This window comes from Cadophora gregata, assembly GCF_030347475.1.
Source record: "Cadophora gregata isolate MNR1 chromosome Unknown scaffold_9, whole genome shotgun sequence".
Taxonomy (NCBI): Eukaryota; Fungi; Ascomycota; class Leotiomycetes; order Helotiales; family Ploettnerulaceae; genus Cadophora; species Cadophora gregata.
Window position 1 is genome coordinate 1,512,563 of NW_026695932.1, and position 14,720 is coordinate 1,527,282.

Consider the following 14,720-nt stretch of genomic DNA (forward strand, 5'->3'; position numbering starts at 1 on the left):
GACAATTGGACAGCTGAAGCAACATGCACCTCACACCGTTATGAGCAGTTCATTAACATTGATCCATATCTGATTCGGTGGCACTGGCCAATCACTCCTGGGGATGCAAAGCCCAGGCGAACACTCGATCTGTTGAGGGCGGTGAATGGCAGCATGGTGTCAACAATTCACTTGCATGAAGGGCTCCATTGGTTGCTGATTCCAACAGTCACACCACAAGGGCCGATTCTGTCAACACACCCGCACAATTATAGATGAAAGAAGGTGGTAAGGATTTTCTGACTGTCTCGTTCTACTCCCCTAATATCAAGGATAGAAATCATGGTATAATGCAGTCACTAAATACTTCGATACGGATCTTAAGATCTAACATCACCACGGGATTTCATTCGTTATGTCAAGATGCTACTCTAGGGTGGACGGTCAAGGAGATGCATGTACCACCTCTCTTTAGTTTGGGCAATAAAATGAGGCAAGTCAAAAGCGAGGTATCTCTTGGGGATCATGAGGTGGAAGTTTCAAAGCAACAAGTGGTTAATTAATGAGAGCGTAAACTGAAGTAATTCTGCTATTCCCTCAACTTTACGAATCGCGTAATTTGACTTGGAGACTGAACGAAACCATCATCGATACCAAGAGATGAACCTCGCGTCTGTCTTCTTCACGAGCTCATTCAGAACAGGAGACGACTGCATTCTGTTCTAGCCAGAGTCCCAGCCCTTCGCTATCTGACCTAAGAACACCGAGAAGAATAGATGACCAGTATTCACCCGTTTTGTTCCATCCGAGCATTGATCTTGCCCATGTAAATAGAGATGGTGGTGGTTTTAGACGGTTGTATATTAATGGCAGGTCGGCTTTCGATCTATTAGAAATATACACTTCGATAGAAGGAGTAGACATACCGTCTGGACTCGTGGAGGCTATACTGCCTCTGTGAAAACTAATTGTTTCTTCTCTGGGCGATCTGACGGAGGCTCTTGAGAGGATGAAGGTGGTTTGGCTTCGTACGGGGGAGGAGGCTGGTTTTCCCCGTCAGGAGTCGTTCGATTCGGAGGTGGTGTTGGCTCGGCTGGATTGATAGTCAGTATTTCCTTATCCCAAGAGGATTCTACAAACAATTTGGATTAGGATTTGGTCTGACCCAGACCAAAGGCATTATGTGGTGGAATGGTGTCGAATGGATGCAGCAATCAATCATATATATCCTTTATTCATATGCTTGGATTAGTAGTACTGGCTTGGGGGAGCTGGCTGGCCTATTGACTGGATGGCTGGATGGTTTGTTTTGGTACCGGAGACATGTCTTAGCAAATGGACGCAGTTATACTCCAGCTCTTCAATGGGCTGACAATGGATCATCTGCATTACATGGATCAATCACCTAGCGTAAGAATTCCGTGGCTACTCACATGTTGGAATACACTATACCGACACACCTTCGTCTGCTTAAGAGAGGACAGCAGGGAATGGGTGAACGCCGGGCGAACTACTGGATGCAACCAAGTCGAAAGAAAAAGAAAGCTATGCTTGATACGACTCGGCTTCCTCCTTCAGCTGTCCTTCTGGGATTGCGGATAATGCGTCCGTCTAACGCAGTCAGTCATCAGTCGCACCTTCCACCAATAGCCGCTCAACTGTTTCTGCTGATCCCTTCCAGGTGCAAATCGGAGCGATAGATGCAACGCTTGGGCATCTCGTAGCTTGATGTGGGCAGGTTAGACGAGGATAGATCAGTTGGGAGCATATGCCTTGCGATTGTTGACCAGGCTATTTTGGTAGGAGGGACTAGGCGATGTCAAGGATGTCGGATAGGTTCAGCTGCATACGCATGCATCTACAGATATATGGCACAGTTCGAGGCGGGATTCCCAGGCTAGGCACCTCAACCGCCCTTAAATCCTTCTTGTGCGGTCTATATTTTCATTGGCAACTTCATATCATCCAACGGTGAATCTCAAAAGGCGGTGCTTACTTCCCCGAGTCGAGAGAAGTCAGAACTCCTTCCGCTATCTGGTTCCCTTCTTCACTCACGCGACGAAATTGAAAACTATAAGCACATGGTGAGCCCAAACAAACACGTCAAGTTATAGTACTAACCAACTATACAGAGGAGGTTATATTTACCTGGAAGTCAAAGAGGTAAGCTGCGGACGATCGTCAAAGGCTAATGTCAAGCTTGTGTAGAACGGGAACCCTTGCTAAGAGGGGCGGGAACGCTAATTTTTTCTGGTCTCTCACCCGCCTTGAAAATTGGACGTTACTATTGGGTGGAGGGAATATTGGTTGATCACCAAATCAGGACGGTGTTGCGTGTTTCGGCTGAGATCTTGATCCATTCCCAGGCTTGGATGGCTGGCGATTTGCAAACTCTTTCCCCCGGGCTGCATCCGTGGATCGTACCGAACCAGGCTCTGGAGCTTTGCTGCAACACTAGCATTTACCCATGCGCTGGTCCCGCGAAGTACGTTACGTCCTTGCCCCTACGCGCCCCTTAGATCGCGCGAGCAGGATATATTTCCAAAAAGCAAGAACCATCCAACAGCAGTCTGTACATATGGCACTCTACCACCGAGTAACTCCTTGGTCTAATCAAATTCCATCGAAAAATGCCTTCTCGACTAAACGCACCGGCCCTGACTGTCGATGTGCATTTGAAATACAATTTCGATACTTGCAATGTTGAGAACCTATTCAGATTGTGGACGGGTGAGCGTCCTTCTTGGAAAAGGGTCCGCAAACAGAGATTAACATGTTTACAGTCTCACGATCCGCTTCATCATTAGAGGAAGGACGAAGATTGGAGAACTTGAGTTGGCGATTGTGGAATAGGGAAACCTTCTGCTGCGATACTGTCTTTGAAGCCAATACCACAACACCTGCTATCGCCATCTCAGCGAGAATTTCGGGAGGGCTATACTCAGCAGAACCGCCTAAGTCTATCTGGCAGTCTCGAATCACTCAGCAACGAAGGAGCTCCCGAAATCGATCTCGATAACACCCATAATTATGCCTCCACACCTCCCGATACCTCGTATCCCCAGATCCAACGGCAAAGTTCCTTCTTCGTGGTTCGTGAATTTGGGCATTGTGCATCTTTGTACCCACCGACAACTCTTCTCACTAAGCCTTCGTCCATTCCTGCCGCCGACATTGCCGCTGTCAGTTCTACAAATGGACGAATGTTCGCGCTCGGCGCATCCTCGGGTGAAGACTTTTCAAGTGAGCAGACAGGCCTGATACAACCTACTGCTACCCAACTGAAAAAGCAAGAAGCAAGGCTCAACTTTGGCGGTTCATCAGGCGCGGATGAGAAGACACTTCTACAGACCCACAAAGCGTTGGCTGACCCTGCTCGAAGACCTTTGAAGAAACAAACACCATTCAAGGAGGATTCGATTACTCCTGAAATTGTCACGGAGGAGCAAGCATTCGACGATGCTGTGTTCGAGACGGATGAGGACGAGATTCATGAGAGTGCTATTGACGACGATGATTCTTCGGAATGGGAGGATTCAGTCGAGGACAGTGGAATGGCCGGTATCGACGAGAAGACCTTCCAGCGCGTCGATCCGAGACCGAACTTGAGCTCGCACCGATCCTTGATCACCACTATGCTTCATCAGAATGACAGAGCAAATGAGTTTACTTCTTCCGCTACAGCTTCGACGTCAAAACCTGCTCATTGCCGTCCGCGTACATCCTCTCCTAATGGACCATCTCTCGCAGCCTCGCCAGACTCTGTCGACGCCACTCCTCTCATGATAGGGAAAGGTCCTAAGCCAACCTCCGAGAATTCTCAATCAACAGCTCAACCCATCGTTCGGACTACAAGCACTACCCTTCATCAGCTCGCTCTCTCTCGGCGAACAACTCGCCGAAACATGCTCAGTTCCGAACTCACTGTCAGTCTTCGCCAAAACTTACTCTGCGCGCGAAAAGCGGTCTCCATCCGTAGTCACACTGCGCGCGATGAAGCCAACATGAAGCAGGTTCAGAGGTGGTTGTGCATGGACGATAAGGATGATGGCGACAAATCAAAATGGAATGATTATCATTATTATGGTCAGGGCTTAGATTACCATTCCAGGGGATGGTAAGCTGGAATAGGAACATACGTTGGAGGTTACATTACTTGGAATCTTCTATCATAAAGAAGGTCAAGAGTTGATCTCTGTTTTCCTTTGTTTCGAGGAGTCTAATTTCCCCCATCAGGACTATGGGTCAGAAGAAGCCGAAAAGGCTAGTATTAGATAAATATTTAGTCTGTGTAGTAGGGTAGGATCGTTAGAGACAACAATTCTGGACTGCTACCGAAGTAGCTTATTCATAATGATGCCCATTTGCCTTTAGGTCGCGCTTGCAGACGTAATTTCAGATCGATCTGGAAATTTGACGTCAGCACTTACATCTCTGTATTAAAGTCTAGTCTTTGTGCTTTATTGTGATATCCTTGATAACAGATGTGGTTGAGCGAAGCGTCCTAGACAGCTCTAGGGTGCAATATTCAGGGGTCACGATGCGATTATCTTGCTTGACGGAATACGTGAAGGAGGGATGTTCGTTACCATGGAAATTGCCTGCATCTATTGCTTTGGGTAAGGGAAAACTCGCCTATTATACCCTTGTATGTCAACAGCCCGCTGATCTTCTCATGGATGTCTGTGCGAAGCGGGGCCTGTCATAATCAACCCTGCCCGGCCTAGTCAAGAGAGTCCGCGTCGCAGGCTCGGCACGCTAAGTACTTCCGTACCCCACACTCGCGCGGTACGAAGTGGGCTAGTCATGGACCTCAATTGTGCCGTTTGCTCTTTCCACTTTAAGCTTCCCAGATGTTCTAGACTGAACAGAAGAATCTCGCTTCTGGATACGCTGGGATCTCCTGTCCGAACGCCAGTGCTTCTCATTGTACCGGGGAAATGGCAACAAGACCTGCCCCCATCTTATCTTGTGCTAATCCAGCCCGCGTCGTTCAGCCTCGCAACTGAGATATAAGTAATGTATGGTATGTCATTTAAAGGTTGATCGGGTAGCCTTTATCCCTCACCTAGTTTCAAAGCAAGGCAGACCACCTTTGTTTGCAAATGTTAGTTGAAATTCAAGGAAGGTGTTGCGGGAGCGCTTCTTCCGACGACTATTGAGATGGTGGGGTAAGCCGAGCCTTCGGCATTTAGTGTCTCGCAACCATATTCTTGATGTTTTCCCTATGACCATTTATTCAACCTGTGACTGGGTTTAGAGGCGACACGGGTTTCTTGAATTATAGGAGGTGAAGTAGTTGATGGAGGTGTCCGATATGCATATAAACATTGGCCCATGTTTTCCACAGACCGCTGTCATAAGCCATTAAAAATGAGCCGTGGCCCGTTCCGTTCCATCTCATCTACCCAATCCACTGAATTGGCATGTCCCGTCTGTGCAACGGCAACACTCTGCTTTTCATAGATAGTCTGCAAGAGCCTTTGTACATTACTAGTAATTCCTCCATACTCACGTTTCTCGACTTCAGCCATCAATCTCAAAGCCGTATTCTTCTCTGTTGAATTTTGTGTACAGAAGCCTGCCAGAAACAGTGGGAATACGGCGTACTGCAGGTCACATCGTTGTGTGGATAGCATTATGCTGATAGCGTGAAGAATTTCGGCGCAGCATGCCTTGATCTGGGCGTCGGTGTCGAGTTCTGGGTCGTGCAACTGCCCTGAATACATGCTGGTATATGTGTATAGTATACAAACGCGGGATAGCAGATATGACTATTCTTGTCAGTCAGTTTTTCGAATGTGAGAAGATTATGACGTACATGTTCTACCCATTCCAAGACTCTAGGTGGAAGGTTGTTCGGAGTCTGGAATAGAAACCTCCAATTCATTTTCCGATCGAATATCTGCTGTCGAAGATTTCGAATACGTGTAGATCGTTCCATCTTATGTGTGTCGTCGGAACCCTCAAACCTTTCTTGGCTGACCTCCGTTCTCAGAGCTTTGGCTAGGCGACCAACTTGAAGTGCGATTGAGAAAATCTCTTGAGTGATAGGGATGATTCTTGAGAAATGTGCCTGTTCTTCGGGGAATTCTACTAGAAGCTGCTCGGCCGTCTCGGGTAGTAAGCATCGTTCTGGTAATGGCAACATATTTTGTTTGGAAACGACCTCAGCAAACATTCCCGTCCCACTCGCACTCAAAAGAGCATAGACATCGATACAGAAGATCATCCAGATAACGAAGTCGAAGTGATCAGCACCACATGCTTGTCGTCGCATGGAGACTATCCTTAAAAGTTGGTCACAGTGACATTGCCACATAGCTGTCTCCTGTGCAACGATCTCGTAGAAAAGCAAGAGTAAATGTGTCAATAGGGCACCGTCGGACTAGGGAAAAGTCAGACTATTTTTCTCGAGCCGAGTAAGCATAGATAAACTCCTTGCAATGTTGCATCCGGAGGCTGATTTTAATAAGATGCATCCACAGCTACAGTGACGCATGGTAGGGAATTGCACTTACGTAGGAATCTTCGATGCTTTGAACCGCAGTCTGTAAAGCTGGAATGACCTGTTGGTAATGCTCAAAAGCAGTGGTGTTACTGGAACCTTCCTTCTGCGCTATACTCAGGGCGGAGAGTGCCATCATTGCGTGGAAAAGCTGTCTGGTATCAGCGATTTGTCTCCGAAATACACACTTTGACTGACTGGTGGGTATTCTCGAGCCTGGACCTCAAATATATCCTCGCCTACTTGAGACTTGCCGATCTTGATAATCTGTGGTGAAATTGTCGTTCGGTAATAGCGTAGCAGCTCGGCGTCTTTTCCACCTCGTTGAGCAGCATCAAGAAGAGATATTGTTTTGGAATCAAAACTGGCTTCCGATATTTGTCTGCAGCTAAACGTGGGTGAAATTAGACGCGGTACTATAGCTGGCCTCGGTCGGTATGGCAAGGTTGCGGGGGCTCTCGGAAACGGGTCTTCAAAGGTCTTGAGGATCACTACCTAGCACTCGCAGTAGCAGGTCAATTATCTATCCTTGCTATTCAAGAAACACGGACGTGACTCACATTAGGATCATTCACCTCGTCAGTTATACTGCCATCAAGTGAAGTCGGATCAATATTCACACCTTCATATTCCGAGTTGGTAGTACCCTGATGTAAATTTCCTAGGAACTCGCCCTGATACTCAGGGAATTTCGCAAAACTCGACACGTTTGCAACAACTACGAAGGTTCCAGGATCTCGCGACTTTGCCTTCTCCTCTCGCTCCTCATCGGTGGTTAGAGTTGGAAATGGAGGCAATATATCCTTGAGTACTTGGACCTTTGGCTTTTGGTCTTGTGCCTTTGCTGTATCTCATTAGCTTTGCGGACGGAACTTGAGTACACTTAACGTACGATCCCAAACATGGCTACCAATCATAGTGACTTGCTGTGTGCCTTTGAGTATTTTCGACGTGACGTCTTTGAAGAAGACTTTCGCGTTATAGTCACTGATGGACTTTCTTCAGCATTTTGGCAGAATAAGAACAAATGAAATGGACTTACCAATCATGACCAAAACGTCCGCATTGCTGTGCCTAGTCAGCGAAAAAGTTCAACTACCTCTGTATGTTACTGTACTCCACAAGTTGGCCTTTCTTCGTCACATTTTACCTCTAGGCAATGGTGTTAGTTATGCTGGTTCAAGGGAAGATGAGCGAAGAATATACTCCGAGTTCGACATTTCCAGCAGCCACTCTTTGACCTTGGAGGAATCCTGTTCCTCCGATCCTCACGAGGAGGATTGCCGGATGGTACATATCCAGGCTGGGGAGACGATGGCCCGACCTCCTGCCTTCGTGCTATGCGGAGCACACGAAGCTCGGCGTGACGACCTCCCTGCATCTGTATAACAGTCGAAGTGCACAGAAGTCAAGGAGGTTGAGGGGCGAAAGGCTAGCAGCAGATGTTCAGGGGTTCGAGCGAAGAACGGTAGAAAAGCCGAAGATTGTATATATATTGTGGGCAATGTAGACGCTGGTGCGGGCTCCAGCAAGAGTGTGCTCTTCTGCGGTTGCTCACGAGTCTGCGCCAGTAGATCTGGTGCTGTGGAGGGGTCTGATGCTGGGAGACGCTCGGCAAAGGACCCGCCCAAGCAGGAAAGACTTCAGCCGCAAGCTGGTGCGACGTCAGGGAAAGACAGACAAGCTACGGCAAGATTTCCATATCCGTCGAATCACATGAAGTTGCCGATTATGCAATACGACAACAACCCCGTCATCATCAACAACTAACTCGATTAACTAGCTTCGGCGCTGGGATAGAAGCTGCGTTTCCCGATTTCTGATCTGTCGCGAACAGTCGTACTCGCGCTGCACTGCTGTGCTGATCTTGCAGCACAAATCAAGTTCCTGGATTGACACTCTGGAGATATATCCCGACCCCATCGGGATGCTCGTTACTATAATACCGTGAGAAGAGCAGCAGTGTAAGTCCTGCATGTTGTCCTTCACATTCAAGGAATTACGTTACTGTGGGGGAGGATCCTTTTGCACAATCAGTGCATGTCCTTCGGTCACAACAAGTCGAGAATAGAAAGGTTCCAGATTGAGGTCGGCAGTGCATCTTTCGTGCGTCAGAACTGAAAAAGATTTGGGGTCAGAATCAAAATATTGAAGATCTAGGTCTTATTGAACGTGCTGGCTCGACGGCTATGGTACGCTACGTCTCCCGTACAAAACCGAGGTACATCATGTGATGTGTAAAGACGCTGGGCCAAAAAACCACAGGCTGCCACTGCACCCAAGCGCCAAAGAAACATAGCTCAAGCTCTACGTATCAGAATCACCCACAATCCTAGGGCAAGCAGCCCGACACCCTTTGCATCCAACCCTACCTGCTGCCAGCACATCAAGGACCTGCCATCTGAGCAAAGGAGCGGTGGCCGCCAAAAGATTGTGCGACTCCAACTCCGACCAACAAAACAATAATATTCTGCAGACAAACCTCGGAATAGTACATTTCGAGCAGGAATAGCGACGGAGATGATAGTTACTAGCTCAGGGATAAGTGAGAGTATTGCAGAGGATGCTCGAGCAAGTCTCGATGCTCAGGTCGCCCAGCTACAAGCTGAAGGGAAGTTGGAACCCGGAAAGTCAAGCCATGAGCAATTGAAATGGACGCCCGAGACGATCGCAGCTGCTCAGGAGTTCCTCAAGGTATCCCTTGCACAATGCCCTCATCGCATCGCACAGCGCTGACCGACCAAAACAGAACGTTGACCTTACGTCCCTCAAGAGCCTCGGAGTCGATGCGAAGCAGGAAGATATCCAATGGAGGATGCCTATAATATACTCGAATGTGTTGCCTGATCCCTTGAAATATGACAAGTCGGGTCCCGGGAAGGGAATCATTGGATTACTTGCACTAGGCACAGTTCAGCTGCCAGAAATTGGTGATAGCGGTGAGGTAGAGATCGAGAGTGGCTCCGCTGCATTCTTTCTCGAGTCTGATTCTGTTGTGTATCGTTCATGTGGAGGATCGCGAGGTATCTTGTTTTATATTAGCATCTGACAGAGAGGAGCTGCCCGTTGGCACACGCACTAATGGACCATTCCCGTGTCTGCACAAAGCTTGTGCCACTCACCAAACGGGCTTTCAATGACTGGTCCTATTCTTCTCTGTCATGGCCAAACCAACTGCGGTGGGAAAGTGTGGCTGTATCCCACTATATCTTCCATCATGTTTAGTAGTTTTGATGCTCTCTCCCGACCTGATTCTTGCTGCAGGGAGCTCGGCAGGCAGTCCACTGCACCCAGGCTGCTCGTCATATGCGGATCGACAGTCAGCAAATTTGGATTGATCGTGCTTGGTCTCGACTCCAGGGCACTCGGCAGACCGCCTCCCGCGCCCAGAGTATTCATCATGTATGGATCCATCGTCAATTCTCTTTCCCAACAAGGGTCTTGCTGCAGAGAGTTTGGCCGACAGTCTACCGCACCCAGGCTGCTCGTCATTTGCGAATCCATGGAGACTGCTCCTGTCTGGCCAGAACCAGTGAAAGCCGCATAATTTCTCGAACTATCCGCCATCCATGGGTCCATACTATCGTCCTCAATATGTCTCCTGGTAATATCGTCGATATTGTGACCGGCAGAAGTAGAGGTGGAAGAGCTGCCTGGATCGTGGTGTCCATCTCCAGACTCAGCCGGCGGAAAAGTCTCGGTGGGTTGGTCGTCGGAGGCGAAGGAACTTTGCCTTGACGTACGGATTTTGTGGCTGTGACCCCTTTTCTTCGACGACTGATTGCGAGTGCCAGGGTGCATGGACGATGTGGATGGTGGAGGCGGCAAATGAAGGGTGCTTGCGATGTTTCCTGATTTTATTCTTGCTGGCAAAACACTCAAGTCCTGTACTTGACAGGAAAGAGTAGCCATATCAGGAAACAAAGATATTGACCTTTCAGGCTCGATTGTCTCGGCTAACGGCAGCCATATCGAATTGCAGATTTGTTCGTGGCTTGCAGAGTGTTATTTTATGTCTCGTATCAGTGAGATCAGAATCATACCTTACACTGTGCATCATGCCGCTGAGCGCTCGTGTGGGATTGAAAAGAGGGACACCTTCAAATCCACTCGGAGGAGTGAGCCGTTTCAATGCATTCGCGATTTTGGAAGCAAATTTCTGCCGCTTTTCTTCTGACAGACGAGCGACAGAACTCATCAAACTCCCTTTCGCTACATCGGTGTTAGCAATTGTATTGCCAATCGGAGGAATTGCTATTATACCAGCAAAGACATGGTAGAGCAGGTAAGCCTTGTTATTCCAAGTCGGCAGCATCAGATTTACAATTGAGTTGATAATGTGGACCAACCCATGCCAATTGAAGATGTTTTGTCGATTGATGCTTTTCGTGGAGGAGGCTCCTAGGAGTGAGGCACAAGCGGCGGTATATCGCATAGACCAGACGATGCCTACCGATGCACCCTCTACGTCCTCTGCCAGCTTCCACAATTGATCTGCTAGAGTAGACGCGTCGTCCTTTGGTTCCGGGGGCGAAAGGCTGGAGAGAGTAAGCAGCGTCGGAAGAGGCTTCTGAGACAACTTTTTCAAACTGTCCTCCAACCAAAGGGTGTTCTTCATGACAAGTTGGGCCAGTGTATCCGTCTCGTCTATACACTGCTTCTTTGGGGGCGGTGGCCTAACCAGCTCTCCACTTGGTTCAGCCATTACTTTTCTCTTGTGGCTGACAGGTGGTGCGAGCTGGCCGGTTGCCGGACAAGCTCTACCGTCAAGCGCATTCTGATTGTCGATACTGTTGGGTTGAGCTACCGGGAAGTGAGCCTCGATGTGGGACTCTGTATATGCTTTGAATCTGGATTTTGCAACCGCAACGCATTGCTCGATATCGGAATTGGTAGGATGGTCCAAAGTGCAGCTGCTTTCGTGTTAGGTAGTTCCCCTGGCTGGGAGCTAACTGACTGATGACTTGAAGAGTAGTTCCAACAAACTGATCGGTAGGAAGAGTCGATGACTCTCTGGACTGTATTCTTGACAATATCCGAGGTGATTTTATGGTCAATGTCGCAACAACAAGGCCCGAAACGAAGTTGGGACGAGAAAAATATTTGTCCTGGAAATCGTTCGAGCGAGAATGGACTTATTGTGACCCGGACAGCGACCCAATGCCTGCAGTGTACCGGAACGACCATGCAAATGTACGTATTTTCACCACGAGAGATTTCCCGCTGGGAGATCTTACGTCGTGTGGAATCCTCTCTCTGCTCTGCCAGTGTATAGTAGGATACCGGTCCTTTGCACATCGACGATAGCACTTGATCCTCCATGGTGGGAGGGCAATTGAGTGAGAAAGTAGGGAAATTGAGAATCTTGGAGCGCAGGAGTGGTTTGCAGGGTGGTAAACATTGTTTACAGCCCCTGTCCGCCCAGATTGCGAATCACCTGCAGGTCGGTTTGCTTTTCCGGATGAGGGCTAAGTCGATAACGCCACTAACTCGAATCACTTGAGGCGGGCCAAATTCGTCTCCGGTGAAGCGACCCTGTTTCTGGTGGCCAGAGTGCTCGCTTCACCGGAAGCGAATGTCGCCAGCCTCGACTGTTGGCGATCCTTTGTTTCACTTGATCAATATCTGGTGGAGACTTCTCGTGCTATTGGATTCTCATCAATCAGGAACGAAGATACGAACCATATATAGGAAGCTGGCAAAACTGCAGGCGCTCCTCACTTCGTCAATCATCGATCAATGTGCACTTGCATTCTTGTCTCCGCTTCTTCCTGCAGTTCCCTCACTCCTCATCTCATAAGGCATCTGAATTCTCCCTGCGCACCTGCAGGTTGCCCTACTTTCGTGCATCCTTACGTGCATCTCCAAGCCTGTGATCATCGATCCCCCGATGGACATTTTAGCCTTGAAAACGTCCACCCACGGAAGCGCTATCCACTGGGAGGGGGAGGCTTGCGAAATCCTTCGAGCCTCCACCAGCGCGGAAGAAATCCAGCTTGTCTGTTCCTATTTTCCGTTCCAACATCCAGACACTCCCTTGGGCATATTGTCCAGCCGAAGGATTGAGAATTTCCCGACGGACGTTGATGTACTTGGATTGCACAAAGCAGAGGAAACTCTCAGAACAATAGCAACAGAATGCAAATACTGCTGCTGGAATTGGACATGGAGCGTCCCTTTTGCATCTTCAACAACAGGACTCACCAAAGCTGCCAACAACACGGACAAGGGTTTATTGACATTGATCTCCAAAGTGACTTTCATGGCCCTGGAAAGAAAAGCATGCGGCTTTCCATCAAGGGCGTTCGAAGATATCTTCGATGGTCTCACTCATGTACGGCTTCTACTCGAATACCGTTTCAGCAAGCTATATGTATCGAAGAAGGAGTATGAAGCAGTCGGGAAGGTATGATCTATCGAGAACGTGGAGGGATTAGCTTGCTAATTACTTTACCAGGAATTGAAGAGCCCGTTGGCTCGCTGGATCTTCTCAACCAGCTTACGGAGCACCGGCAGCTCACCTTGTCCCTCTGATGCCTTCGCACCAATCCTACGCCCAATCGAAGAACTTTTTGAGAATCGAGAGCTACCGCTCATGTCGGTGCTTCAGCGCCTGAAGATTTTGGGCGTTCTACATCAAGATATTCTGGACGGACTTGACCCAAGATGGGAAGGCCTCAGCGAAGAAGACTTCAGCTTCCTCGAAGACGTTACCAACCACACACCTCGGGGCTTAGCGCGCCTGTTGATTGAAAAGGACCTTTTTTGCTCGCAGAAATTGTCCCCTAATGATTTTCTTGACCCCGCAGAGCTAAGGAGCAAATCCACACAATGGTCACGCCTGGTATATAATGTGAGGGTGTGCGCAAAGGCTCATCCTGACTTGGTTGGGAGAATCGATGAAGCTGCAAAGGTAAGGTTAATCTTTCTCATGATCTTTCTTCGCTAAGTTGGCCTCGAATAGATTCTACTCTGTCACAGAAACTTCTTTTCCGGGATGGCGCTCATCTACGGCCTTTCCGAAGCAAATCATCCTCCTGCAGAACCGTGGTGGAATTTTTTCTCGGTTCGATACCTTTGTGCGGCTTACCAGGTAAAAGGTTGGTTACTGAGGTTGCCTGACCACATTGAAGACGACGCTGGTAGCAAGCCAACCGGAGCTGAGACCAAAAGTGAGCGATCTTGTATGGCGTCCTTCCTGGAAACTACGTCCACGCTGTCCGTGACTCTGTTTGGCATGGAACAATACATACCCGGCTGCCGACATGCCTCGGACGGATCGCATGAGCAAAAAGAAGAGCTCAGTAGAAAGGAGGTCAATCCAATGGCAGGAGGGTCATGGAACAATGGCTTAACAATGGCAGGCAGTGATCTAGGGCCGGAATTGGGATACGGGGTCGAGGATGTGGGTGGTGTGGGTTCAGATGTTATGTTGTCTGGAGTAGGAAGTTCCGTTAACCACGTCAACGACACGAGCCACGTAGACGACTACGACCATACAGAGAGTAGCCTCGGAACAGATGGTCATGACGTAAGGCGATACCCTACCGTTCTTATCAGAACTTTGTTCTAGAGTTAACTGGGTTAGGATTTTGACTCGGATTCCGGTCTGGGGAGCGATTGCGGGTACGTTGCAATCTCAATATCAAGCAGTATCCAACTGAAGATTCAGGGAATCAACGACAACTTTGACATCCGAAGCCCTCGAGCACGTCGAAAGGTATGGCCGCAGCTACCACGGCTATCATGCAGGGAGTAAGTATCATTCTGATTGACTGTACCTGAAAATGTTGTTAACCACGCACGTAGAATATCTGCTACCGAATGACGAGCAGGAACGGCAAAGACTTGGTGAGCATTCACCCTATCGTGCTACTCATATTACTGATTAGTCTTACGGATCTTCAACATCGTCTCTTTGGTATTACTTTAGATGAACATTTACACTTGGCCCAACTTCCGAAGATAAAACGAGCCCTCGACATAGGCACCGGGACTGGAATTTGGTCAATAGATTTTGGTAAGTGATTATTCACCCCCGAAAGTTTAACGCTTAACCTTGAACGTAGCAGACGAACATCCTGATGTCGAGGTTTTAGGGGTGGACTTAAGCCCGATGCAGACAGAGTGGTGCGCTTGCTTCTGATTGCTGTTTTCGAATGAGCTGATAAATCTCAGGGTACCGCCTAATTGCAGATTTCAGGTCGATGATCTCTCGCTTACATGGAACTTT

The 14,720-nt window shown here is 48.5% G+C and overlaps 6 protein-coding genes across 7 annotated transcripts; 3 read left to right on the forward strand and 3 right to left on the reverse strand.

The window, feature by feature from the left end:
- Window positions 1–84: 84 nt before the first annotated feature.
- On the reverse strand, window positions 85–1,868 carry ONS95_014795 (uncharacterized protein). The gene is made up of 3 exons (XM_058508470.1): window positions 1,120–1,868; window positions 906–1,072; window positions 85–857 (listed from the first exon to the last, which is right to left on the reverse strand). Exons 1-2 carry the CDS (start codon window positions 1,199–1,201, stop codon window positions 924–926), a joined length of 231 nt encoding a protein of 76 aa, XP_058356157.1. The 5' UTR covers window positions 1,202–1,868; the 3' UTR covers window positions 85–857; window positions 906–923.
- A 1,314-nt stretch (window positions 1,869–3,182) lies between these two features.
- On the forward strand, window positions 3,183–4,100 carry ONS95_014796 (uncharacterized protein; the record flags this gene model as incomplete). Its single annotated transcript, XM_058508471.1, has 1 exon — window positions 3,183–4,100. One exon carries the CDS (start codon window positions 3,183–3,185, stop codon window positions 4,098–4,100), a length of 918 nt encoding a protein of 305 aa, XP_058356158.1.
- Window positions 4,101–5,336: 1,236 nt separating this feature from the next.
- ONS95_014797 (uncharacterized protein) lies at window positions 5,337–7,868 on the reverse strand (the record flags this gene model as incomplete). Its single annotated transcript, XM_058508472.1, has 9 exons — window positions 5,337–5,753; window positions 5,801–6,367; window positions 6,501–6,638; window positions 6,686–6,982; window positions 7,048–7,331; window positions 7,380–7,474; window positions 7,530–7,555; window positions 7,605–7,639; window positions 7,694–7,868. The coding sequence occupies 9 exons, from the start codon at window positions 7,866–7,868 to the stop codon at window positions 5,337–5,339; spliced, it is 2,034 nt and encodes a 677-aa protein (XP_058356159.1).
- Window positions 7,869–9,007: 1,139 nt separating this feature from the next.
- ONS95_014798 (uncharacterized protein) lies at window positions 9,008–9,536 on the forward strand (the record flags this gene model as incomplete). Its single annotated transcript, XM_058508473.1, has 2 exons — window positions 9,008–9,181; window positions 9,237–9,536. The coding sequence occupies 2 exons, from the start codon at window positions 9,008–9,010 to the stop codon at window positions 9,534–9,536; spliced, it is 474 nt and encodes a 157-aa protein (XP_058356160.1).
- A 110-nt stretch (window positions 9,537–9,646) lies between these two features.
- On the reverse strand, window positions 9,647–11,809 carry ONS95_014799 (uncharacterized protein; the record flags this gene model as incomplete). The annotated part of the gene is made up of 4 exons (XM_058508474.1): window positions 9,647–10,481; window positions 10,531–10,699; window positions 10,751–11,400; window positions 11,445–11,809. 4 exons carry the CDS (start codon window positions 11,807–11,809, stop codon window positions 9,647–9,649), a joined length of 2,019 nt encoding a protein of 672 aa, XP_058356161.1.
- A 568-nt stretch (window positions 11,810–12,377) lies between these two features.
- On the forward strand, window positions 12,378–14,555 carry ONS95_014800 (uncharacterized protein; the record flags this gene model as incomplete). Of its 2 annotated transcripts, none has more annotated exons than XM_058508475.1 (5): window positions 12,378–12,893; window positions 12,945–13,400; window positions 13,452–14,018; window positions 14,076–14,242; window positions 14,297–14,555. In XM_058508475.1, 5 exons carry the CDS (start codon window positions 12,378–12,380, stop codon window positions 14,313–14,315), a joined length of 1,725 nt encoding a protein of 574 aa, XP_058356162.1. In that variant the 3' UTR covers window positions 14,316–14,555. The 2 variants fall into 2 exon arrangements, with proteins under 2 accessions (XP_058356162.1, XP_058356163.1); XM_058508476.1 differs by having other exon boundaries at window positions 14,076–14,113; window positions 14,160–14,555.
- Between the last annotated feature and the right edge of the window lie 165 nt (window positions 14,556–14,720).

Bases quoted from the DNA above. Each gene is read 5' to 3' on its own strand.
- ONS95_014795 (XM_058508470.1), bottom strand. From the start codon at position 1,201: ATGATTGATTGCTGCATCCATTCGACACCATTCCACCACATAATGCCT. The intron at 1,073-1,119 runs GTTTGTAGAATC...CTATCAATCCAG, and splicing joins ACCAAATCCTAATCCAAATT to CCGAGCCAACACCACCTCCG.